At 39.6% G+C, this 25,910-nt stretch overlaps 1 protein-coding gene across 6 annotated transcripts in view; it reads left to right on the top strand.

Annotated features, from left to right (window-relative positions):
- The first annotated feature begins 3,453 nt into the window (after window positions 1-3,453).
- LOC127361717 (cytoplasmic dynein 2 heavy chain 1) overlaps window positions 3,454-25,910 on the top strand; it is a 150,939-nt gene continuing 128,482 nt past the window's right edge. For all 6 annotated transcript variants that reach the window (XM_051396538.1, XM_051396542.1, XM_051396540.1 and 3 more), the window contains exons 1-35: window positions 3,454-3,565; window positions 4,234-4,451; window positions 6,336-6,509; window positions 6,907-7,045; window positions 7,390-7,508; window positions 7,766-7,910; window positions 8,163-8,308; window positions 8,527-8,613; window positions 9,573-9,707; window positions 10,131-10,244; window positions 10,353-10,464; window positions 11,396-11,520; window positions 11,769-11,944; window positions 12,145-12,340; window positions 12,430-12,525; window positions 12,824-12,985; window positions 13,159-13,257; window positions 13,401-13,540; window positions 13,871-14,099; window positions 14,951-15,078; window positions 16,610-16,725; window positions 17,027-17,154; window positions 17,365-17,514; window positions 17,721-17,926; window positions 18,435-18,590; window positions 18,701-18,815; window positions 19,042-19,212; window positions 19,592-19,750; window positions 20,750-20,818; window positions 21,046-21,200; window positions 21,572-21,704; window positions 21,813-21,930; window positions 22,114-22,226; window positions 22,614-22,727; window positions 22,963-23,113. In XM_051396538.1, the coding sequence (XP_051252498.1) occupies window positions 4,269-4,451; window positions 6,336-6,509; window positions 6,907-7,045; window positions 7,390-7,508; window positions 7,766-7,910; window positions 8,163-8,308; window positions 8,527-8,613; window positions 9,573-9,707; window positions 10,131-10,244; window positions 10,353-10,464; window positions 11,396-11,520; window positions 11,769-11,944; window positions 12,145-12,340; window positions 12,430-12,525; window positions 12,824-12,985; window positions 13,159-13,257; window positions 13,401-13,540; window positions 13,871-14,099; window positions 14,951-15,078; window positions 16,610-16,725; window positions 17,027-17,154; window positions 17,365-17,514; window positions 17,721-17,926; window positions 18,435-18,590; window positions 18,701-18,815; window positions 19,042-19,212; window positions 19,592-19,750; window positions 20,750-20,818; window positions 21,046-21,200; window positions 21,572-21,704; window positions 21,813-21,930; window positions 22,114-22,226; window positions 22,614-22,727; window positions 22,963-23,113 (4,759 nt within the window). In that variant the 5' untranslated portion in view covers window positions 3,454-3,565; window positions 4,234-4,268. The remainder of the gene's footprint in view (window positions 3,566-4,233; window positions 4,452-6,335; window positions 6,510-6,906; window positions 7,046-7,389; window positions 7,509-7,765; window positions 7,911-8,162; window positions 8,309-8,526; window positions 8,614-9,572; window positions 9,708-10,130; window positions 10,245-10,352; window positions 10,465-11,395; window positions 11,521-11,768; window positions 11,945-12,144; window positions 12,341-12,429; window positions 12,526-12,823; window positions 12,986-13,158; window positions 13,258-13,400; window positions 13,541-13,870; window positions 14,100-14,950; window positions 15,079-16,609; window positions 16,726-17,026; window positions 17,155-17,364; window positions 17,515-17,720; window positions 17,927-18,434; window positions 18,591-18,700; window positions 18,816-19,041; window positions 19,213-19,591; window positions 19,751-20,749; window positions 20,819-21,045; window positions 21,201-21,571; window positions 21,705-21,812; window positions 21,931-22,113; window positions 22,227-22,613; window positions 22,728-22,962; window positions 23,114-25,910) is intronic.

A 25,910-nucleotide genomic window follows, 5' to 3' on the forward strand; every position in this document is an offset into this window, starting at 1 on the left:
GACTAGAATAAGTTATTTTAAGTTAATAAATTATTATCCATTTTAATTACCCACTTAATTCCTGTTAATGGTCTTTCAAAAAGTTAAAAAGTAATTTTTAAGGTTCCCAGCCACCTGATTTGACCTGGTTATAGGAGCTGGGCAGAATCTCTAATGTATATTCTTTGATTTGAATCCAATAATAAAGTGTTTCTGACCCATAATGAACGTGAGATTCTCTTTGCTCTGATTGCCTCCTCATAGCTTAGTAGTTAATAGTTCTCCTTTTAAGTAAAAGTGGTTAGAAAACAAAACTGCATGTTTCATGTTTAAACTAGTAGCCCCAGTGGCGAATGGCTCTATCCTGGCTGGATGGAACGCAGGTGAATGCCATGCACCTGTGTGCGTTCACACACACACACACACACACACACACACACACACACACACACACACACACACACACACACCTATGAAGTCTTTTGCACCTGGCATTTTAACTGTTAAAAAAAAGGACCGCTCAAGATGATGAAAAGCATCATCAAATGATGCAGTTATGGGAGACAAATTCAACAAACTGTGCCATTCCCGCATTTAGCAGAATTTCCTTCGATGCATACTACTACACTTAACACACCCCCAATTACTTTCATTTAGCCGGTTCCAACACTTTTTAGAATTCACTACTACTGTGTAACTTAATTCTTTTGAATACTTAGCCTGTAAATGTTTTCTGTAATGATATATATGTACAATAAAAGTTGAATAGCCCCTTATGATAATGACTGTAAGACTGAAAGTGAAAGGGGGAATTATTCAGTCACATTAGGGGCTGTGTTACGATACTGCCCACTTAACTGCTAAAGCTTTATGTATTGGAAGAGAGGGGCACCCATAATGATGAAACATAAATCAAGAGCAAGGATATTTATTACAAAACAGATGACCTGTCATTGTAAAAGATCTTCTGTATAACCTAATGTAGACCTATTAACACCCAGACTCCCTTCCAGCCTTGCAGAGGTGGTTAACAGGAATGTGTTGTCCAGCTAGTAGTGAGTGGGAGTAAAAGGCTCTGAAATCACAACCACATCCCCAAAAGAGTAGATAAACACATCAGTTCTCATCATATGGGGGGATTTTTAAACTCAAAAACAGTCTCAATTTACCAGGTTTCTTCAGTAACTTTCCATCTGAAAAGGGCTCCCCTGAACTGAAGCAAATATCTATATCAGAATATGAAGAAGTCTATGAACTCTAAGTTTGTAGCTGGTAACTGTCTATTAGCTATCTGCTTGCCTCTCTAAAGTTCTTGCTTTAGTAAATTGGGGGAGTGTGAACCGCAGAAAAACTGGATTGTAACCAGCTGATAGTTAAAGGTTGCAATGGGCAATATACTGTATCAAGGAATGGTTTAGGGGTTGTTCTGAGAAACGTGTAAAAGGAGATAAGGTTATCAGTGTTATTATTGATTCTGCTGGTCAACAGTAAAGATAAATGCTATCAAATTGGCCAGACTAATTTCCCAGAGCTTGAATTACTCTGTAAACGTGCAGTTGGGTGTGAAGACACTGCATGACAACAGAGTTTCCCTTCTATCTATACCTATATAAGGTCAGGCATAGAAATGAAACTCAAGGGAATCCCTGTGTGGCTTTACATGTGTGACTGTGAATGACAGTGTTTGAATCATCTTGGCAAAAATCTGTTCCATATCTTAAAGTCTGTCAAAGATTGACATCATTACTACAAAGACCTAACTCCATTCTGTGCAGTTTAACCTCGGCCAAAGGATTATATGCACACAACAAAATACTATATGCTGTTAGCCACCAGCTGGATCACCAACTCAACAAAATCCAGGGACCTTCTGGTTCTCTCTATTGAACCAACACGTATTTCGACCAGTTTTAAGCAGAACCATTGTAATCAAGGATGTGTCATCAACAGAGAGCGATGCACAACGCACAGCTTGGAGAATATGTCATGCCCACTTTGGTTCCCAAGGAAATCTTCCTATTTCTTGGCTCCATATGGGAACAAACCAAACCTTTGGGTTCTGAACCAATTCATTTGAGGTCGAAACGCTCAGAACCAGGTGCATGAACCAATACAGAGGATGTTCCCTGTTGGTGGAAAAGGACCTCTAGGAAACTGCACCATGTCTGGTCTCAACCAAGTTCTCATGATTTCATCCGGTAACTTGAGCTGCCTCCCCAAGTCAACTCGCAGCTCACATAATTTTTTAAATAACTCAGCTGTTTAAATAATATCAAGGCTTAAAGTTATGCATAATAAAGTGTATTGTTGCTTTGATTGACAAATGGGGGCTGTCACAGGCGACTGTTTTCAGTATTGGGACCGCCTCAACTCCACCCACGCTCCATGCATTTGCCCATTTTTTAGATGAACCATGGGCCTGTGGAGTCAGGACTGCATATATGGCAAACCCCAACCACCACACTCTGAGCTTCACAACAACAACTCTAGGTGATGTAACAGAGATTATGTCCATTTTAATTATACATGATATGGTCCACACCATAATGCCTGTTGATGCTACTCTAGAGTTCCTGGAGTCCAGGTACAGCAGTGTCTCTGAACTCCTCTTGCTAAACGGGAGCTGCAGTTTGTTGCTCATGTCATGTTTGCATAGTGCTATTTTAAATTCAACTGTGTTAAAATAAATGACTTCACAGCAAACCCGAATATAGAAATACACAATGCACACAGAAAAAGGGGAACAGGGTAAAGACCCTGCAGCTAATTTTGCCTCGCAGGGCCCATGAGTAGGTTAACGCAGAAGAGACATTCAGTTCTATATTGTGATTGGCTGTGAAGGAACAGAAGGCTACTTTAAGGCCTTTGTCAAAACATTGTGCCAGGTCAAAGTGGGAAAAACACTGGTCAGTGCAAATAAGAAAATGAATAACTCCTTGTTACACACATGGATAAATGTTATTAGTAATAACACCTAGGCTATGCTTTTCCTATTGTTACAACTCAATATGTGAATACACAATTTACAAACATTCAATTAAAAAGAGACATTTTAAACATAAATAATAGAAAGAGAAACAGATGTCTTGCTGTTTCTCTTAATGGTAATGCTGAGCATATGAGCTGCAAGATTTGTTACATACATTTATAACACCATGAGCAGCTGGCACGATGTTAAAACCCGAATGGGAGCTGTGGTAGTTGAATGCTTACACATTAAGTTGTGTTGTCTTACTTTAAAATGACAAACGTCATGTATGGTGCCATTTAAGTCGTCCGGACAGTACTACTACCAGTTCTCCTAAACACTATGAGCTTCTCAAAAGACCTTGGAGAAAACCCCACGGAGGTAAGCCAAGTTTAGAGGTACTGAAACGCACACAATGGGTGATGCCTGTTTTAAGTAAATGGCGTAAGTAAATTGCGTAGGACTCTAGTTCCGCGGTGTCACGTGGTACAGGGACCGTAGTTGCTGCCTGGTAACCACGCAAGCATAACGCTGGAATATAGACACAGATACGAGCAACAGATTGCTGCAGCTTCACTTCATGAATGAAGTTCCCAGAAACTACGAAACTAGAAAACGGTATGGAACCAATGTTTCAATTACGTTAGCTTGCTACCGTGCGGAGGCGTAGCCAGCTGGCTAACTTTAACGGAGGCGGTGAGCTAACGTTAGGTTAGCTAGCTAGCTGATGTTATTAGCCCCCCCTGTAGCCATTGCTGAGCTATATTGCTGCACCATAACTGTTCAAACATGATTTAAATCCGTACCATGTTATTAGAAGAAGCTTCTTAAGCAAAGGGGACAGGGTGCGTGTATGCTGGTTTAATAAGTTAACGTTGTTTCGACACTAGCACGTTAACTTCACAGTGCTCAGACTGCTTCAAATACGCTAAATGTCCCCTAACAACCATTGGTACAACTACTTATAGTTTGATAGAACTTGAGCAGTCATGTGGTCCGATGTCTGGTCTTAAAGTTGGTAAATTCCCTTGCTTCTGGGTCGGCACAAAGTTACATTACTTTATTAGATTAAAGCCTAACCAACGCTGGATTTAACTGAAGTTAGAGATATGGCCCCGTTTTGTGCCTCTCATGGGTTATCGGTCACAAACAGGGACTCTAAGGTGCTTACATTCATTTATATGAGGGACGTTTGAAAAGCAAAAAGTTTTAAGGTATAAGAACCATTAAGCTATATCAGTACCATAGTGTGGTCCTTTACAATGTTATTTGTTTGTATTCTACAGCTTTCTCAGCAGCAGTACATTATTGTAGCTGAAAGATGCCCCACGGTTCAGATGATGCTCGCAAAAAGTTTATCCTGACCACGACTGGAAACTTCTATGGAATAAAGCCTTCGCCGTCCCTGGCTGACAGCCCAGAGCTCAATAACTTCTTGGACGATGGGAATGAATTTGTCCTGTCCGTCAGCAGACATGACAATGACCTTCATTTGTCAAATAAGGTAACAACAATGGTTGCATGTTATTACAGTGTTAAAGTTTCCTGGGGTGGAAATCCATGTGAAAGGATTTGCCTCAGGGCTCATAAGGCAAATTCCCAACGTGAAACTAATGTTTGTTAATTGGTTAAGTAGAGTAAATAAACAAAATTGACAATGAATAAGTCACTCAATGAAAATACCATAGAAAGGAGACATTACTCCCAAAAATGCCTTCAATTCATTTGACCCTCTCATTCTAGGTAGGTATACAGTCAAGCCTGAAATTATTCACACCCCTGGCAAATTTTGACTTAGGGTTACTTTTATTCAATCAGCAAGTTTTTTCTTGATTGGAAATAGATAGATAGAAAATAATAAGATAATAAGACGATGTACAAGAGGCATCATTGTGGAAAAAAATATTTCTCAGCTTTTATTTACATTTGAACAAAAAGTGGCATGTCCAAAATTATTCATACCCTTCTCAATAATCAATAGAAAAGCCTTTATTGGCTATTACAGCAAAAACGCTTCCTATAATTGCTGACCAGCTTTTTGCATGTCTCCACTGGTATTTTTGCCCATTCATCTTTAGCAATGAGCTCCAACTCTTTCAGGTTGGAGGGTCTCCTTGCCATCACCCTGATCTTTAGCTCCCTTCACAGATTCTCAATTGGATTCAAGTCAGGACTCTGTTACGTTAATGTTTAATGTTTAATAAACACTTTTGCTGTGTGTTTTGGGTCGTTGTCATGCTGAAATGTCCCCTGGTGCCCAAGGCCAAGTTTCTCTGCAGACTGCCTGATGTTGCTGAGAATCTTGATGTATTGCTCTTTTTTCATTGTGCCGTTTACTGTGATTAGGTTCCCTGGTCCATTGGCTGAAAAACACCCCCAAAGCATTAGGTTCCCACTACCATGTTTGACAGTGGGGATGGTGTTCTTAGGGTTGAAGGCTTCTCCTTTTTTATGCCAAATGAAGGATACATCATTGTGGCCAAACAATTAAATTTTTGTTTCATCTGACCATAAAACAGAAGACCAGAAGTCTTCTTCTTTGTCCAAATGATCATTTGCAAAGGCCAAGCAGGCTTTTGTGTGCCTTCTCTGGAGAAGTGGCATCCTCCTTGGTCTGCGTCTGTGGAACCCAGCAGTGTGCAGTGTCTGTTGGACTGTCTGCCTTGAGACGATGCCACCAGCAGAGCCCAGATTCACCAGGATGGCCTTGGTGGTGATCCTTGGATTCTTTTTCACCTCTCTCACTATCCTCCTGGCCAGCACAGGTGTCACTTTTGGCTTCCGACCAAGTCTTCTGAGATTTCCCACAGTGCGGAACGTCTTGTATTTTTTAATAATACTTTGCACTGTAGCCACTGGAACTTGAAAACATTTAGATATGGCCTTATAGCCCTTTCCTGTTGAGTTGATTCAAACAGCTGTTCCCAATGAATCAGGGTAAGTAGGATGCCTTAGAACAGCTTGGACTATTTGGAATGGTATAGAACTTTGGATTTTCCCATACACTGTGACAGTTTGCAAAGGGTATGAATAATTTTGGACATGCCACTTTTTGTTCAAATGTAAATAAAAGCTGAGAATTTTTTTTTGCCACAATGATGCCTCTTGTACATCGTCTTATTATCTTCTGGGAGAAGCCTGTGTCATTTCCAATCAAGAAAAAACTTGCTGGTTGAATAAAAGTAATTTTAAGTCAAAATTTGCCAGGGGTATGAATAATTTCGGGCTTGACTGTACATATCACTGTATGTGTCAAATTAATAACCTGGTTGCATGTATATGTGGAGGTAATGTAGCTTTATTCATGCATCATACTTAAAACAACAACAATTAACCCATCATGTGTTGGCTTAACAATTAATTTTTGTCTTTCATCTTCCTTTGTCAGATTGAAGCATCGGGGGACAGCAGAGAGAAGGTGCTGGTATTCTTCAAGCTGCATCCCACAGTGATCACAGAAGACAACCTTCACCAGAGTCTCCTTGTGTCATCCATGCTGGAGTCTCCTATCAACAGCCTCTACCAGGCTGTAAGACAAGTCTTTGGTCCTGTACTGCTGAAGGTGAGCCTGTCCTTGTGTATTGAAGAATTCCATAGATGATTTTTGAAAGATTTAGGCTTCGGTAGTAACATCAACCACAGTGGGAGATTCTGCTAAATCACACAGCTAACGACATTAAAAGCAACTAGATACAGCATTTTTGAAGATGCTATTTGGAACATATGTGAAGTTGGAATACGTTTGTAGACTATTACAATTAAAAAGGAATAATAACCTGAGCTAATAAGAAACAAATAATTGTAAATTAATATTACCACACCATTATAATATATATAAATACTTTTTAAGCGTTTTCCCTCAAAGCTTTTGATATGGGATTTCCCAAATAAGGCTGGAGCAGCAAACGAGACTATTTAGTCTTAAACTTGAAAAGTAACACTCTTTCACTTTCCTCAAGGATGAGCGCTGGCGTTCAGCATTTGACCCTAAGCTGGCAGATCTGCTGAGTGAGCTGGAGCTTGGCCTGGGCACAGTGGTCCGCCAGTCTGGAGCAAAACTCTCTGCCAAAAAGGGCCGCACGGAGGAAGATGTTTTTGGTATGTGTATATACAAAATCTTGCTAATATGTACAAAAGGTAAGTGTTTACCATACCTGTTTGGATATAAGTGGCATGGAAAAGTTATTTCTTACTGCTGGAAGCAGTTGTTACCCTGTGACTGTATAGCGTGCTGTATTAGACTTATATATGCATACAAATATAATACGTATTAACAGGTGTATGGCTCAACATGATTTGCATTTGCAACTTCCTGTTGCCTAGTAAACTAACCCCCTGGAGACCAAACAAAAAAAACTCTTAACTGAATCTGTTATGAACCAGGATACATACTGATTTGTTTGAAGATGAAGATGTACTCACATTTTCTCCACACTATGCAGGCATCCTGACTCCCAGTGATGAGTTCCAGTACTGGGCCGATCTCTCTGAGTCTGCGGAGAAGAACAGTGTGAGAGAAAGGGCTACATATTTCACTGAGCAATTTAAACCCATACAAAAGGTATGCATGCACATATACATGTATCAGGACTGGCGTTAGTGTTATTACATTTCCTACATATTGTTTTTATATGTATTCATGGTGGTTGCGAACTGAATTACTATTATTAATTACTCATTAAGCGATGAGTTTAGTTGGTAAAAGAAAGCCATTATATCTTCAGTTTTAAAAACCTTAAAATTGTGTCTTAATATTAACATGTTTAGAAGCTAATATTTCAGTTTGCAGTGAAAAAACTCTCTTTGTGTTTCCACCAGGAGTATGGTGGTCTAGATGGCTTGTCTATGTCTGATGTTGTGGATCTGGTGGAACAGAGCAGAGACAGTCTGGATGATGTTTGGAGGCAGACTGATTTTGAACCTTATCCAGAAACACGCATGGTCCGACTCATGGATGTTATTGGTGGGACTCTCACACATACACAAACCAAAAACATGAAATGAAAAACATTTGCTGATGTGATTTTTTTAAGATACAATGTGTGTAAAGATGTCCATGTCTGGTTGTTGATGAAGTGCACATGTTTTGAGAAATGAAACCAACCTTGTTTTCCTAGGAACTCCCCAGTAAGTAGTACCTAACGTATATACAGAACATGGATTGTCAATAATTAAATATTTGGCCTCTTTCTCGGTGTGTTTGTTTATGTATAAGGTGGAGTCCTGGGAAGATATGTTCAGAGGAAGCTAAGCGGTCTTAAAATCTTTGAGGAGCCATTTGTATCGGTGAGAGAGAACCTGAGAGCAGGCGTTGCTGTTTGTGAACAATGGGTCGTAGCCTGTGAGCATCTGACTGGACAGGTATACAAGAGTATAAATGGGAGAAAAGTATGCACAAAATGGTGCAAAAAATTTAATCGTTACCATTTCTGTTATAATAAAACACCTCACTTAAATTCAACTGTAGAGAATACCTTTTAACATACAATTTGGCCAAACCAGCATCTTGTGAAGTAAAAGCTAGAAGGAGATCATAAGGTTGATTATGGTAAACACTGAAAACATGCCTTTTTTCTCAGGTATGGAAGAGACATGCCCCCCATCCGTGGAAGGGAAACAAGCACTGCCCCCAAACTCTTCATTGCCTTGCAAAAAGATTAGATGAGGTAAGGTATTGTTCTGATCCAGGGTCAAGAAAGCACTTTCTGTAGAATCGACATTAGTGCACATTTTTCCTTTTCTACGTGACATTGTGATACAGTGGTTACATCACATTCAGTGCTTAAACTATACGTGCAAGTATCCTTTTAGTTGTCCTTTCCTTGTTTCTGCATATTTATGAAGGGATTTCACTTGTGAATGGAATTTCCACTTGAGGTTTATTTTGAGCCAAGAACAAGGAAGGAAAAGTGAAGCATAAATGGATTGATACAAAATGTTCTCCTTAAAATAATTCTTCTATTATTAAAGATGATATGTTACATTTATAGTACTCTTTGTTAAGCACCTTATTTATCCAGAAAGTAACCCACTCACATCGGACATTCATGAAATGTTCATGCATGCACAGATTTGATCCGATGAACTTTTGTCTTTACACACTTTGTGAAATGTAATGGACTTAAATGAGCCTTTGGAATGGGACAGCCTTATCAACCCTTTATGACATGTTTTGTCTTAAAAGGCAGACCATGTAGGAGTGAGGCCCTGAATTGGGACACAGCCTTTGATAAACTATCTGCTCCTAGTAGCTGTTTGTATCCATAACAGTGTATGTAGAACAGACTCATTCCTCTCAAGACCACTGCTTAACCGTGGTGCAGACCTATGATGCTGTTAAAACCTCACTTGACGTAGCAAATTGTATCATTTCCCTTGTGGACAGAATTATAAGTGTGGGAACTATTTAATATCTGCCCTGATAGCATTTTCCATTAGAGGTTTGACATGGACATCAGTTTAGCAAGCTTCCTGTATGGACATCGCTATTTTTTAGAATTGAAGTGTGTCTCCCATACCCGTACACACAGTATCTTAGAATTAGTACTATAATCGAAAAACTCAGTCACAGATTGTAAGTCACATTGTGGAGATAGACAACACTTGCTCTGTTTATGTATACCAGGTGGTAACTCTGCGTATGGTTCATGAGAAACTGCTGCGTCTGCTGCCAGGAGGGAAACAACAGGCTCTGACTTCAGATCGTGTTTTTGAGCCTTTCTCAGGACTCAACCCTCTCCATTACAATCCCTACACTGAGGTTAGTTGTGGGAAACTGTAAGTGTGCATGTGCGTGTGAGAATTCTGAATTACCCTGAATTACCCTGAATTAGCCTTCTTAATGCTCGCACTTGAGTGCACAGTGACAGCGCCTCCATGCAGGCATGATATGGTACGGGTGCAGGTTCTTCATTGCGTGTCAGCTTAATGCCACTCCCACCAGATTACCATCCAGGCTAAGGGGAACCTCCAGCCATGCTCACACTTAACAGCTACAGCCAATTTAGGAGCATTTGGCTGATCGCTACAGTTAATTTTGATTTTGATCCCTTATATAAGCGCTTTATAGATATCAATGGTTATTTGGATATTTTAAGTATGCTTTTCCTACACAATCAATTTAGGAAAGGATGAAACATCCCTCTTTAACTTAGAGTTTGACTGCTTGTTATATGTTTTTTAGCCTCTTTGGAGAGCAGCAGTGGCTCAGTTTGAGCGCCTAATGGCTCCGTCAGAGCAGGAGGTTGCTGGCAGACTAAAGAGCTACATTGCTGACGTGCAGGACAATCCACAGCAGGTAGTGAAACTCACTACTTCAGTTCATGTTGTAAAATATTGTGTGTGGGTGTGTGTTCATGTGGGAACTGACTCTATATGCCTGTCTATGTGTTTGCTTGCTGTCTAGCTGTTGCAGGTGTTTCAAAAACACAAGGAATTGATCCGACGTCCCACCATCAGCAAAGAGCTGCAGTCGGAGAGAGACACCCTGCTGGCCAGACTACTAGACTACAACAAAGGTACATACACTGAACAAAATTATAAACGCAACACTTTTGTTTTTGCCCCCATTTATCATGAGCTGAACTCAAAGATCTAAGACTTTCTCTATGTGCACAAAAGGCCTATTTCTCTCAAATATTGTTCACAAATCTGTCAAAATCTGTGTTAATGAGCACTTCTCCTTTGCCGAGATAGAGCTTTTGTGCACATAGAGAAAGTCTTAGATCTTTGAGTTCAGCTCATGATGAATAGGGGCAAAAACAAAAGTGTTATGTTTATAATTTTGTTCAGTGTAGTTCTGCCTCAAAACACTTAACTTTGTTTCTGTTTCAGGGAAAGTGTGACAGTGAGTTAATGTGCCTGCACTGAAGCATAATGCATAACATTTTAATAAACCCAGTTCATCCTCTGTGTTCATGTGCTTAAATGCCGCAGTTTAGTGGACTGGTTTTGAAGAGTGTGTTCTAAAAACAACAGAAAGTTAGTCATTGTCCCATTTATCAACACAGTCAGCTTGGGAGTGCCTGTGACACACAGCTCATGTAGGCAAATAAGGTACTTTCATACCCATAGAGGCTGAATGCCACAGTTTCTGATTTCTTCTCAGAGTCATAACTGAGTCAAGCTGATTTATTTTAGACGCTGTTGTCTTAGTGTTGTCGGGGGGTCCCCACAGTGTGAGACTTAGAAAACCCATGGTCCAGACTGTAGAGTCTTTAGTCTGAAAGTCAGAGAGTAAATGTCCTGTCATGGAAAGGCTCTGTCCTATAAGTAGCAATATATTCTTAGCTGAAGTACAGGCAGCTTTACTCATAGTAAGTGACTTAGAATAAGTGAATCAAGTTTTAGCTGGATGTATAAAATGATGTGTATTATGTAGGCAAAGTCAATGGTGACACATTGTTGTTCCTCATCTTTGAAGCCTTTCTACTTTATTGATTTTCTTAGGCCTGAAGACTGACTTTGAGGGTCGTTGCCATGGAGGCCCTGGAGACAAGTCTGGGCCACTCATTGGCAGGAACCTTCCTGAAGTGGTCAACAAAATTGTCTGGGTCCGACAGCTCATACACAGGGTAACTGAGTTTGTGTGTATGTTCACATGTGCACATATATTGTACTGTATGAGACTAACAACTAAACTGACTTTCTCGTCTATCAATGATTTTCACATAAAATAATGAGCTTTTATCAGATAATTAGATAGATGGTCATGACATACAGGTTTTTACTGATGTTACAATTACAAATAGGCCCCATGATGATGAAAGGAATAGTATGTACTGATTCCTTTTATATTGGTCTGCTTGCTTTCTTACATTAGGTTGAGGACTCTGTGCGCATAGCTGAGGCACTGCTTTCAGATCTGTCTGGGTTCAAAGGATTCCTACATTTCTGTGATGACCTGCTAGAAGGTCTCAGGGCATATGAACAGGAGCAGTTCGAAGACTGGTCAAGAGAAATACTGTCTGGACTGGCTGACCCAAAGTCAGGGATCAGGTTTGGTCAACACCACACACTGTGACCTCAACTAACAAGACATACAAGAAAAGTTCAGAGCATCACTGAATTTCATCACTGAATATTCATGTTCATCTTATTTTGCACATTGATCGAGGGCACTTGTGTTGGAATGGCTGCGGGTTTCAGTGGATCTTAAATTCTGTATTTCTCCAATTTAATTGTCTCCCTCTGTATAGTCTCCAAGCCAGTAACCGTGTTATGGACCTGGACCATGTGGACGGCAGGCTGAAGATCCAGTATTCAGACAGACTGGTCAGTCTGCTCAGGGAGGTCAGGCAGCTTTCTGCTCTGGGCTTTCCTATCCCAGCGAAGATACAACAGGCTTCTAATACTGCCGACAAATTCCATAGACAAGCTATTGTCCTAAAACAGGTGAGAGTGTAGGTCAGTACACACTGTGTTTTCCTCATTTATTTATTTCTGTCTCGTTATTTCTGTAACAAAGTGTCATTGTGTTGTAGGTGGCCCATTTTTACAACACCATTGACCAGCAGATGATTCTCTCTCAGAGACCTATGATGCTTGGTCTTGCCCTGGCCTTTGAACAAGTCATCAAGGTATGTGCAAAGCTGTTAAATATTATATAAAATGTGTTATAATTATGATTATTATTTTTTTTATGTTGGAAATTGAAAGCTGCCAGTTCCTAACTTTTATTGTGAGCATGCGTCAAACAAAAAAGATAATTTTCTATACTTTTGAAACTTTTTATAGGAAAGTATAGGAATTGTACTTCCTGAAAGTTCAACACTACAACATATTTTAAACAACAAACTTACTTGTCATCTAAATATTGATCCTGGCATTTATTTTGAATCTTGGCTTTGAAATAATCTTTCTGCTTTTCTGCCTCAGAATCCTCGATCTCAGTCGAAGGAATCGGGTGGTAAACTGCAGATCACCTGGGACAACCCCAAAGAGTTGGAAGTTTACATTACCAAGCTGCAGTCTGCTGCTGAGAAACTCTCCACCGAGAACAGGAAGTTACGCAAATGGCACACTGACTTTATTGACAAGGTATACTACAGTATGTGGTTATTTTTTGACCTCAGTTATTTTATTAAATTATTAAATACAGAGGCAGTTGACATTAATTTAAATAATCTTCTTTGGAACCACAATCTGAGATTTATAATTAAAGTCTTGCTCTTCTGTGTATTTGTTTGCACACCTCTGGGTACATTTCTCAGGTGGTGACACTGATAAATGTGGACCTGCTGAGACATCAGCAGCGTTGGAAGGATGGACTTCAGGACCTCCGTACTGGCTTTGCCACTCTGGAGGCTCAGGTACTGATTACAGTCAGAAGTATACGTGTCAAAATTATTTTTAGTGCCCTTTACTAAGCTTTTTATTGGACATTACACAACCTGTACAAAAAAATCTTAATTCTCCTCCTTGGAAAGCTAATGCATGCTTTGTGTGTGTGTAGGGCTTCAGGTCTGATGATATGCAGGCATGGCGTCAGCACTGGAACCATCAGCTATACAAGGCTCTTGAACACCAGTACCAGACGGGACTGGAGGCTCTGAACAAGAACCTGCCCGAAATACACATAGACCTCACTTTCAAGTCAGTACCCACACTTTTAATGGTCCAGCTTTCTGTGTCGCTCTTTGTGTCTCTTTTCTTATTCCAGCTCTCTCTCTGCCTTGTAACTCCTTTTGAGTGGGTTGTCATCTTTTTCTCTTCCTCTCTCACATATAAACTATACAACTAGCAGCGACTTCTGACTTTCTTCCCCCACCTGATAATTCTCATACTTATATCACAATTTCTCTCTTTGACTGTCTTATCTTTCTCTTTCTTTCTTTCTCTCTCCTACAAAGACATAATTGATTAGTGAAAAGTGAATAAAGACTGAAATGTACCTTTGTTACTTTTTCCTCTCCTTGTGAATAGGCAGGGCCGTTTGCAGTTCCGTCCTCCATTTGAGGAGGTGCGAGCACGCTATTTCAGAGAGATGAAGCGGTTCATCTCGATCCCAAACCAGTTCAAAGGGGTCAGTGCCCAGGGGGAGGAGCTTATCTTCGGTGTCATGATTGATAGGAATGCCTCTGGGTTCCTCACCATCTTCAGCAAGGCCGAGGACCTCTTTAGCCGCCTGCAGGCTATACAACACAAGTTTAAGGTGCCTGAACAACAGAGGATTTTTACTAATTATGATTATGATTAGATTATTAATCAGCCATCCTGTTAAAAAGCATCTGTATAATGTTAAGAGAAGCATTGCGAGGGCTTTTACTGGTAGGGTAATTTTCATTACACAAAATGAAACTTTGACACTACAGAGATCTCAGCCTGGCCTCAAAAGTCAATTTGATATTGCCTAATAGTTGTAGGATACAATATGATTAATAGTTTCCTCTTGTAGTTAGTTTTATTAGTTTTTTTAGAACACTTCTTATGGCTCCGCACCTTTTTTCTTTATATATTTCTTTATTTTGGAGGGGGCTTTTTATGCCTTTACTTGATTGAAAAGGTGAAGATAGACAGGAAGGGGGGTGGCAGCATGCAGCAAAGGGACTCAGTCCGGAATCTAACCCGGACTTCTGCGTCAAGGAGCCAGCCTACATAGAGCGCGTGATCTACCAGGCGAGCCACCGTGCTCCCTTTTCTCACTAAAGCATTGCAAGGAAGCACTGCTGTGTTATATTCTTTGAAAGAGAAAATTAGTCATGCTTCTCTATTTATGTCCTAAAGCTCTGTTGTTTTCCTTGTCAGCACTTTCCCCCTTCATATTACTGTGATAGAACAGTGAGCACAGTATATTATCTTTTCCCCTCTGTCTGCAACCATGCATATCTAAAACGTAGGGGGAAGCCCTTAGCCAACACCAGACTTCTCTTTTATCCCCCCTTTACTTCTGTTTTTATTTAGATGTGTGACGTGCAGCTTCTGTCACCTTTGGCACAGACATTTAAAATTGGGAAATGTGCACTGCAGTTAACCACATTTATTCTCTGTGTATGTGTGGTGTAGGAGTGGGTGGTACTGGGCCAGGTTGATTTGGAGAAGTTGGTGGAGAAGCATCTGAACTCCGTGCAAGACTGGGAGAGAAACTTCAAGGCCCTGAAAGCCAGAGGGAAGGAGTCAGAACGTCTGCCCAGGTACACATCACACATAATAAACACAAGTAAATACAACAAGGTTCTACCGACTTAATAGAAAACCAAACTCAGCCCAAATATAACACCTATTTCCAAAAATGTTTTTTATATTATTCTTTTCATATATATATTCTATATATATTTAAATAATACTTTTAAATACATATTAATTGCAAAATAGTGAGGAAAACCCACACACATCAGGAAGCATAAGATTGAACACAGTGTTTCCTCTTGGTTTTTTTTTTTTAGCAGCCCCCCCCCGTCACGCCGGCAAACGTTTTACGTATGAAACAGAAGTGACACTCCGCTGCGACACAAACAAATATATTTACCATTTTAATGTTTCCAGATGTTTGATATCAGGACGTTGAGCTGAGAACTGGTGGAGCTGTTAGTTTATTAGTCGACTTGGAAGAAAGCGAACGTTTTGACAATAAGCTACATCAGCACAACGGTATGTGGAGTTAAACTGGACAGCCCCAATAACCTCTGAATAGTTCTACTTGTTGTTAAATTGCAATGTGAACGGCAGCCAACGGGGGTGCATTATGTCGGCAGGATAATTTAAAAGGCAACCGTGACTACATTGTGCGTCTGCCCCATTTCTGATACGGTGGCGGCAGAAATTTAACAGCGGCGGGCCGCCGCTACAAAATCAACATAGAGGAAACACTGGAACATATAATCACACTATCATTTATTTCGATCAGGCAGATCACTTGTTCGGAGTCAGAAATAGGTGACAATGTAAAAGCGTGGGAAAGTGTGTTTATAAGACCAGACATCAAACCCAGACATGGAATTTTAAGAAAATTCTGAGCTCACGGATCACTTCCAATGGTTTATTATCCTTTTCACATCCTTGTTTTTTTAGCTAACTAATCAGACTCATCTCAATCTGGAATCTCAGAGTTCTTCTTATACAATTTTTCCCCTTGTTCTGCTTCCGTTCAATTCTTTAGGTGAAAGGTTACATGTTAATTGATACCACAAACAGTCAGGAGAAGGTAGACTGTATCTCAGTCAACTATGAACCAGTAAAAGCAAACAGTATAAAAGTAACCTCAACAGGAAACACCAACTTAATTTAATTTATTAGTGGCCTTGGGATTTTTCTGTTATCTATAGTTATGTTTGTGTTTAAGCTACAAATTTTAGGTACTTATTATTACTGATGCAGTTCACTGATTTAATACTATATAATTAATGGCCTCCTCCCAATTACACTACAGCCCAGAGTAACATGCAGGGCAGCTTCCCATGACTACAACTTCTATAAAAGCCCACTTGTGAAGTCTCACATTCATTCTAGAAGACCTTAATCTTATAATTCTTTGTTCAACTTTAAAAAAAGATACAGATCTCGTCTTCACTGTAGCTCTCTTCTATTAATTACATTCAGGATTACATTCAGTTATTTGATTCATGAAAGGTCACATGTTGATTGACACCATTAACAGGAATTTATTCATACATTTAACAACTGACAGGCACTGATCTGTTCCTTCTTCCCCCTCCTCCTCCTTAGTCAGGAAAAGGTGGATTGTATTACAGTCAACTGTGAGCCAGTAAAAGCTGTCATCGATGATCTGATCCAGAGGCTGTTTGACCTGCTGCTCTTATCACTAAGAAGGTCCATACAGGGTAAAGACAGATAACTCAATTGACTTTTTACTTTCATTTCTTTTAGCTTTGTTTTTGGTTTATGCACGCCTGTATATAGTGACCAAACACTATATACATTAAAATAGCATTTTTGAATGAAGTTGTCTGTTTAATTTACACACATCAAAAGACAAATCTTTTCCCTTTCTTTCTCTGTTCTTGTTTAATTTTTGATTTTGTTTTTTATTCTCTTGAACCAATGACATCCCCTCTGCTCTTACTTTCTCTTTCCCTTTCTGTTTCCTTCTTAATTTGTGCATGTCATCTCTCTTGCTTGCAGGCCACACACAGGCCATAGACAGTTTTGTGTCAGAGTCAATGGAGGCCTTGTCCACTCGACCAGAGAGCATGGAGGAGATTGGTGCGGCCAGTGGCAAATACAGCCAGATACTAGCCCGCAAACCTGAAGTAAGAAAAACACACTCCTAAACTCTGGCTAGGATCTTTCTTAAATGATAGTTCTAAAGGGTTTGTGCAAAATAGGTCTTTTTTAGTACCAGTCAAACAAATGTAACTCATTAGCCACTACTTTCAGTAATGTGACATACATGAATTCATAAGTGTACCCACCTATCTACCTACCTACCTACCTACTGTATATTGTATGTATGTGCATAGATCCTACCTCAGTTCCAGTGTGCTGAGGAGAAGAATCGCTTGTTGCGAGCAGTTGCTGGGGCCGGCCTGGACTCGCTGTCCTCACTCAGGGCCAAGTGGGACAAACTGGAACTTGTCATGGAAAGCCACCAGCTCATGGTCAAAGAACAGGTAACATAAACTCACACATATTGGATTATGGTTTAAAAGCTTCTCATGAGGAATTTTCTCCAACTTATTGGAAGACTTATTAAAGTCTTTCAACTCTTCTTTGCTCCTTCCATCTTTCTTTCCCTTTCCATTTACCCCAAACACTCTTCCTTTCTTCTTCTGTGTTCTTCTGACACCTGATTTCTCTTACTCTGTTCCTTCCTTAGGTGGAAGTGATGCGTAGTAATGCAGCTGGTCGCATTGACGCCTACAGGGCGGATCTGGAGCGGTTTAAGGCCCGCTGGGACCAGCTGAAGCCTAAAGATGAGATGCTTGACACTGGTGACCATGCTGCCCTTCTTGCGTGCCTACAAACCATTAGGGACAAACAGCAAGAGTTCCAGGAGCTTGAGCTTGTGCGCAGTAAACTCCTGTAAGTTCTGTTTTAATATGCAAGTTTATATGATGTGATGTGTGTAGGGATAAAATGTGGCTATGCTGTGGCCAGAGATGTGATAGCCATTTAGATTAGAGCCTGCCGAATAATTCAGATACACTATAAAGGGTTGTCACTCAACAACTGCATCTTTATTTAATTTATTAATGTTCTTGTGGTTCCTGCTTCTGTTATCTATAGATATTTTTTGTATTTAAAGCTACTAAGTATTATTACGGATGTTTTTCTATCTACGTACCTAACCTGAAATGACAAGAAATACTATATTATTCATGGCCAACTCTCAATTACACTACAGCCCAGGGCACCATGGACAGCAGCTACCAAAGACTAGAACGTCTATAAAAGCCTTCTTGTGAAGTAGTTCTCCCTACAAGATCAAATTTCAGTGCCTTTACGGCAGGTCTTGACACCGTCAATGAAATGAAAATTGTGCATCTTAATCTCCTTTCCTTTCCTTTCCTTTCCTTTCCTCTCCTCTCAGTGAGGACTGTACCTATTTTGACTTGGAGGCTCCAGATTTCTCTCTGGCGGAAGAGACAAAAAGAGACATGGAGCAGTACAGTCAGATGTGGGGTCTGTATGAGGAGTGGCAGCAAGGCTTCACAGAAAAGGCCCAGGAGGACTGGATCACATTCAGGTAGTGTGGTTACGTTGAGGCCTTCTGTTTATGGATCTCAGTCCTCTTAATTTGGAACTGTCTCTGCTGTCTAATTGTGTGTTAATTTGTATGTTGCTGTTATTTTGCAGGAGTAAGACATATGTGTTTGAGGAGTTTCTATTTACGTGGCAGGACAGACTTAGAAAGCTGGAGCAGCCTACTGCCATGTCTGTTAAACTGCAAGGAGAAGTGGACAAATACAAGGTATACAGCAGTACAGTTGACTTTCTCTCAGTTTCAGGGTATTTGTTATAAATGAACAAGGCATTGTTGGAAAAACTATAGGTGGATGGTGGTTAAAGTATTATCTTTGAAGCAGGAATTGATTTGATCATGGATCTCATTCCACATCTTCGGTTAGTTTTTAGTATTTTATTTATTTAGAATTATTATATATTATATTTTTAAACTTTTCCATCTACATTTCTAGAACATGGTTCCAGTGCTGAAGTATGTGCGTGGGGAGCATCTGTCCCAGGACCACTGGTTGGACATGTTCCGTTTGCTTGGCCTTCCAAGAGGGACAACTTTAGAGAGACTCGCCTTTAATGACCTCCTTGGTGTGGCAAATACCATCATAGAAAAGGCCTTAGAGCTCAAGGTATATACACACACACACACACACACACACACACACACACACACACACACACACACTCATGCAAATACTACATATACATACTGGATGGAAGGACGCACTTCCATAGGGACACACACCTCTTCGTCTTTTGAGTTATGGGACAATGGTCAGTCTTAGATTTTGAGTGCCTAACAATATGTTTCTGGCAGTTCACATAGATTACCTACATCTTTACTCTATTTCATTGAAGATTTGACTGAATAAGGCACACAGGCAGTGCAGAAGTAAAAGTTATTGCCTGCCACCTCAGAGGAGTAATAGTGGCTTGTACTGGTGTTATCAAATGTATATAAACTGGTGAATGAACACAAATCATGTGTGCATGTGTGTTTGCATTTAGGACCTGAACAGTCGTGCTCAGGCAGAAGTGACAATCAGAGAAGCCCTGAGGGAGCTGGACTTGTGGGGAGCTGCAGCAACCTTCAACCTCACTGAGTATACAGACAGCAGCAGGCGCACCCTCACCCTCATCAAGGACTGGAAGGATATAGTCAACCAGGTAGACACATGGGCAGACAAATATGGACTGTATGTAAACACAAAACACACACTTGGTCTAAAATGTCACAAAGTCAGCATTTGTTTTAGGCAGCCATTAACGTAAATTACAGTTAATTGTAACAGGTTATAGATTTATTGGCCATACTTTGACAATAACATACTTGTACAAACAGATGGCATCTACCCAAATGAAAACAATGTTTTACTGGTTTTTATTAATTCCACATCCCCACTAACTTCTCTCAACCCAATTCAGGGATTTCTCAGTCATCTCTACACTGAGACCCTTTGAGTTTTAGAATTGATCTTAAGAAGCTGCTTAACACTTCTAAAGCACATCTGTGCCTGGTCCCTGAATTTATTTTTAGTTTTCTACCCCTTACTAAACAGGTCTGAGTGTGTGGGTATGTTGTGCACCACAAGATGTTCTGATATAGTAACATGCAAAACAGGTAGTGATACAGATATTACAGATGCAGATGATACACATGGTAACCTTATTACTGATAGTGCAGTGCAAGTTTCCTGTTGGATGTCTCTTACATGTTTTGTTACATATTCATAAATAAATGTTATGTTAAATATAAAGATGTCTCTAACTCTTTAACTATTCTGCCCCTGATAAAGGTGTGAGCCAAAATCTTGGCAGTAAAAATGTTACTACTTTATTATACTTTATTTATATAATAAATTAATGCAGTACATTGGATGGTATACAAAAGTGAATTCTGTAGACAGAGCAATGCTTTAAAAACATTTACTATAATCTTTTGAAAAGGCTCCCTCAGCTGTTGTTATTACTATTTACATGGTCAGAATTTACCCTTGTTTAATTTTTTCTGATTATTATTAACTTCTAGGGAACATTTTGTAGTTAGATTTGGCGCAAAGGCACAGACACATCTACAAGAAAATGCAGGCAAATCTACTGGCACCATTAAATGAAATCTTATGAATTAGAAAACATTGGCTTTATCACCACTCTGTGCCCATCCAGGTGGGAGATAACCGCTGTCTGCTGCAGTCTCTGAAAGACTCTCCCTACTACCGCAGCTTCCAAGACAAGGTCAGGTCAAAGGCTTGAATCCATGAATATACTTTTATACTCTTTGAGTGCTTCATTTTCATTTTTGGGAAAAGTAACTCCCCCCAGACATCCTGTTTAATAAAGATAAAAAATTTGTTAACTTGATCAAATGCATTGTTGTAGATGTAGGTGCGTGGTTTTTGTTATTTGTGGTTCACAAATCCTTGAAATGAAGCAGCACCAACCAATGTTACATGTATATCCAGGTCAGCCTGTGGGAGGTACGTCTATCAGACTTAGATGAGTATCTGCTGAGTCTGAATGCCATCCAGAGGCGCTGGGTTTATCTGGAGCCTATTTTTGGACGAGGGGCATTGCCCAGGGAGGAGGCCCGCTTCAAACGGGTTGATGAAGACTTCAGGTACTGTGTGTGTGTGTGAGAGAGAGAGAGAGAGACTGAATCACATCACAGCTCGAACCTCTGCTCTTTATTGTAAATTGGTTGTCAGCTAAAGTAATGCAGGTACAATGTAGATCTATTAAATTTGACCAAAAGACAGCAAGAGCATGGCCCGCTCTCATATTCATTGTACAATTCTATCCCTACATCCTGTACTGATTGTCAGTTGTTATCTTGTTGCACAACACATATGTTTTGATGTACTCAAAACAGAAAATTCATTTACTGTTTAACCTTCAAGTGTATTATGGCTGATATTCAGTATAACAATAGGATAGTTTTTTCTGGGACATGCACATTCAGCAACAAAGCACTTTCTCTGTATGCGACAGGTCTATAATGTCAGACATTCAGAGAGACAACAGAGTTGTTTCTCTGAGCTCGAGGGCAGGCATCAGAAACTCCCTGGTCACCATACTGGATCAACTGCAGCGCTGCCAAAAGTCACTTAATGAGTTCCTGGAGGTACACACACACAGGCATTTTTCCACGCAAAGACTACATATGTCTAAAATGAATTGTAAGCATCACAACTATTTTACAACTTGTTTTTTCTGTGTGTGGTTATCGTAGGAGAAGCGCTCTGCTTTCCCACGGTTCTATTTCATAGGCGATGATGATCTGTTAGAGATTCTTGGTCAGGCAACCAATCCAACTGTCATTCAGTCACACCTGAAAAAACTGTTTGCAGGTCAGAAAACTCTGTTTTGTTCTATCCTGTTTTCTTTTCTCCAATGCTGTGCTTTAGCCTGTTTTTCCATTATGTTATCTGTTGCTCTGTTTTATTCTCTCCTCCTCTCTTCCTTGTTCCCTATGTATCATAGCATATTTTGTTGGACATTGAAGGTAATCTGCATATGTATTATCTGTGCAGGTATCCACAGTGTTATGTTTGATGAGCAGTGCCAGCACATTGTCGCCATGTGTTCTTTGGAGGGAGAAATAGTGCCACTTAGAAACCTCATACGCATCTCCAGCCTTGTGGAGGTAAAGCTGTTTGGACACTACATTTGATTGGGCACTTGCATGTATGTTTTTTTTAGCGTGTTTGAAATAAAGTATATTGTATTAAAACTCCAGTGTACAACATTTTGGAAGATCTATTCGCAAAAATCTAATATAAAATTCATAGGTTTGTTTTTGTAGTGAGAATCGCCCAGAGCAGACAAATCAAACTGCAGAGAGAGCCTTTTGTGGCTGAGCTATATTCAAATGGTCACAGTTCACCACTTGCTTCCACTGAATCCTACACACTGGTCTTATTATTTTTTAAATGAAGGATTGAGCACTACAAAAGTGTATTTTATATAATATATATACACTGTTATTAATTAATTTGTATCTCTTTGTGGTGGCGTGTGAACTTCTTTCTAGGTGTGGCTAAGTGAGTTGTCTGTGGAAATGAAGGAGACTCTGAAGCACCTGTTGTATGAATGTGTGTCTGCAGGGAAGAAAGGAGAGGTGGACCCCTCACGCTACCCATCTCAGGTACACACACTTTTTATACAGTCCATTTGTATTTGAAGATATCTGGACATCTAGAATATAATTTTTTTTCTGAATATTCCCAATGACCTTTGTGGTAGCACAATGTTTCTTCAAGTTGAAATCCAAGACCACATATGTCAGTGATTTGTGACTCCGGATGTGAAATAAATGAGTTTGCCAGTAAGAATGTCTTCTTAATTACTCAAGTGTCTGAACTTTCTTATTTTTGGCACAGATTCTGTGTCTGGCTGAGCAAATCCAGTTTACTGAGGATGTGGAAAGAGCTCTAAAAGAGCAAAATCTGCAGCAGCTGGAGCTGGAGCTCAATGCCAAATTAGAACACTACACTACAGTGGATACCAGCTCTGACGACAACGCTAACACAGGTAGTTCTGTCTGTGTTTGTGTGTATATGCATTAGTGAATGTATGTTATCCTTTCAGGCTGGTGTGACTTCTTCCAGAACAAAATACTCAGCCACAGTCTCTCTCATTCCAGCACAAACAAAATACTGAAGTTAAAATGAAATTTTCAACTAGCATCAGCTAGGGACACGGTTCACCTGAAAAAGGTTGCTGAAATAAACATAAAGTGGTTGTTTTTATCTCAAACCTCCACTCCCATTTACACCCCTGAGGTATTTTTGCTGTCAGTGATTCTTTGCTACGAACAGCCAATGTATTGGCTTTAAAGATTTTAGCTGTAGCTGTTAGCTAAATAGCAGCATACTGTATGTATGGAGTGTTAATGTGTTTTTTTATCCTGAAATTTTCCTCTACACCCATTTCATTTTTACTCTTATCTCTGCACGTTCATTAAGTGGAGTCCTACAGCTTCAGGATTATCCTTTTTTTCAAATTGAAATTTATTGAACTCCTGTGGATCTTTCTTCAACTCCATTTGCTGAACACAACCAAAGTAGGCATTTGTTTGCCAACATGTTAACCATAGCAACTTTATAAACTCATAATATGTCATGGATGTGTGACTGTCATCTTGTTTTGTACCAGCAGTGGCCAAAGTTAATTAAGGCCGTTGTAAACGTGCACAGGTGCGCTGATATCCAGGAAGCATGTTAAATAAACATAGTTAAGTGACAGTAGGGATGGGATGAAAAAATTTTTTGTGTTTGTGTAGGTTGTGTACAGGTCCTGATCCTGGTCTTCCTCTGTCTCCCTCTCTTTATTTCTAGTTTTGTAGTTTAGTTGATACAAAACCTTCTTATGTCACCCATAAATGTATTTGTCCATATACTGTATCTGTCTTGACTAAACTCTGAATATGTAATGTCATTCAACATTGAGAGGAACAATTTCTGATTTGAGACTAATGCAAATCCAGACAGAGGAAGCTGAGATAGTCAGTACCATATCCTGTGCAAAGTGTTATGTCTAGTGTTCATTATTAGACATGGTGGTATAATGCTCTGGATGTTGCTTTTTAACCCCTATTCATTTCTGCGGCAGAGTTTTTTTTCTCCTGCTTTGTTTAGTGGCTGATCACATTCCTCTCTAAATTGCTGTGCTGTCCTTATAAACTGTTGCTACTTGACAACTGCTGTTTGTTCCACTATCAGACTCCCTCTTGTGTTGTTAATGATTGAGCTCTGATCAAAATCTTGTGTTGTTACAAAGGACTGAGAGATTAATGCCGAATGACTGCTCTTGTGTGAATCTAGAGGCCGTACCCTTTAAAGCTGCAGATGTATTGGCTGGCAGGCTAATGACTAATGAGTTGGGGCTGAATATATGGCTACATAAAGCATGACAGTGGAGTTTTTTTTCACAGAACTTGAATTTGTAAAAAGGAAGTTTAAATTTAAACCAAGGTTTCTTATTCACGCATGAGATGAAAAGCTCCCCCATAACCCCAGTAGTGGCATCATTTCATGGGACATTGCAGCTGAAGTTTCTCTGTCATGAAAAATATATCTATGAAAGTAATGCTTGTTTCACTTGCATAAAGAATCACAGGACCCACACATAGTTACTAGATTTTGACTTTCTGACCAAATTGCTGGATACCATATATTTCAGCGCAGCACCGATGGAGGCTGTTACATTTGCAGATAAAACAGTTAATTTTGTGACCGTCTTGCACTCAAAATCGTCAACCATCCACGCTTGAAATAGCACTCATTTCCATGATAACATGTCATTAAATTACTGGCTCCCTTAAAAACTAGGTAGGCTGAAGAGGCTTAGTAGCGGCTGTACTGATTAAAGCAGCTAAAGTAATGGCAAGAAGGATAATCTAATTACCCAGTCTACATTAATGGGCCATAAACCCTGGCGGGGAGTGGGAGCGATCTCCCCTTTGGCACAGAGACAAGACAGGATGGTGTACATTTGCCAATATTTTTTGCCTCTCTGCAGCTAGGCTGCCATCACACACAAGGCATTCAAAGCATCTACCTAGCACATAACAGTTGGACTCACTATAATTTAAAATATTAAATGTAGTGTATGTAGAAAAAGTACTCCACAGAAAATATTTATGATTCAAAGATCTAAGTCAAAAATTTCTGTATGAGAAGTACTCCCTTACTATAGCCCGACTGGATTTTTGTTGTTATTGGTGCTGTTTGGCAGTAAGAAGAAATTCTGCTGATTATTTATGTATATATGAATTTAAAAATATGATTGAATATTATTTATTTTATTTAATATGCAGTGAATACTTCACTTAAACAGTACCCCTAATGTATTATTCTTACAATATGCTTACTATTCTTTTCTGTTTTCTTTTTCATTTTTTGCTTAGCTGTGACACTACTCTCTTTTATAGAGGGTATTAAATAATATATATTGGGCTGTTGGACAAGTTAGTAAAAATTAAATTTCTAAATTGCTACAATTGCATATTTCTGCATTTTGTGCAGTAATTTATGTTAAACCAGTATTTGTTGGTGATATTGACTTCCCAGAATATCAGTGTGGCTGTATTCATGTATGTCAAAATCTCCTTCTCATCTGAGATGTCAGGTTTGTTTACACAGTGAGTGGTCCCATGTATTATTTTCACCAATCGATACAATTCTGCTTTTTTACTTGTAACAGCTTTTCTAACAACTGACAAAAGTTGCAACGTAAAAGCGATTGCCATTCTGTCAGCTTACAAGAAAAGCCTCTATTCACAGCGAAGATTTTATCTAAGGACCTGATTTAACACTACATACAAAAG

This window comes from Dicentrarchus labrax, unplaced genomic scaffold (assembly GCF_905237075.1).
Source record: "Dicentrarchus labrax unplaced genomic scaffold, dlabrax2021, whole genome shotgun sequence".
In the NCBI taxonomy this organism is placed as follows: Eukaryota; Metazoa; Chordata; class Actinopteri; family Moronidae; genus Dicentrarchus; species Dicentrarchus labrax.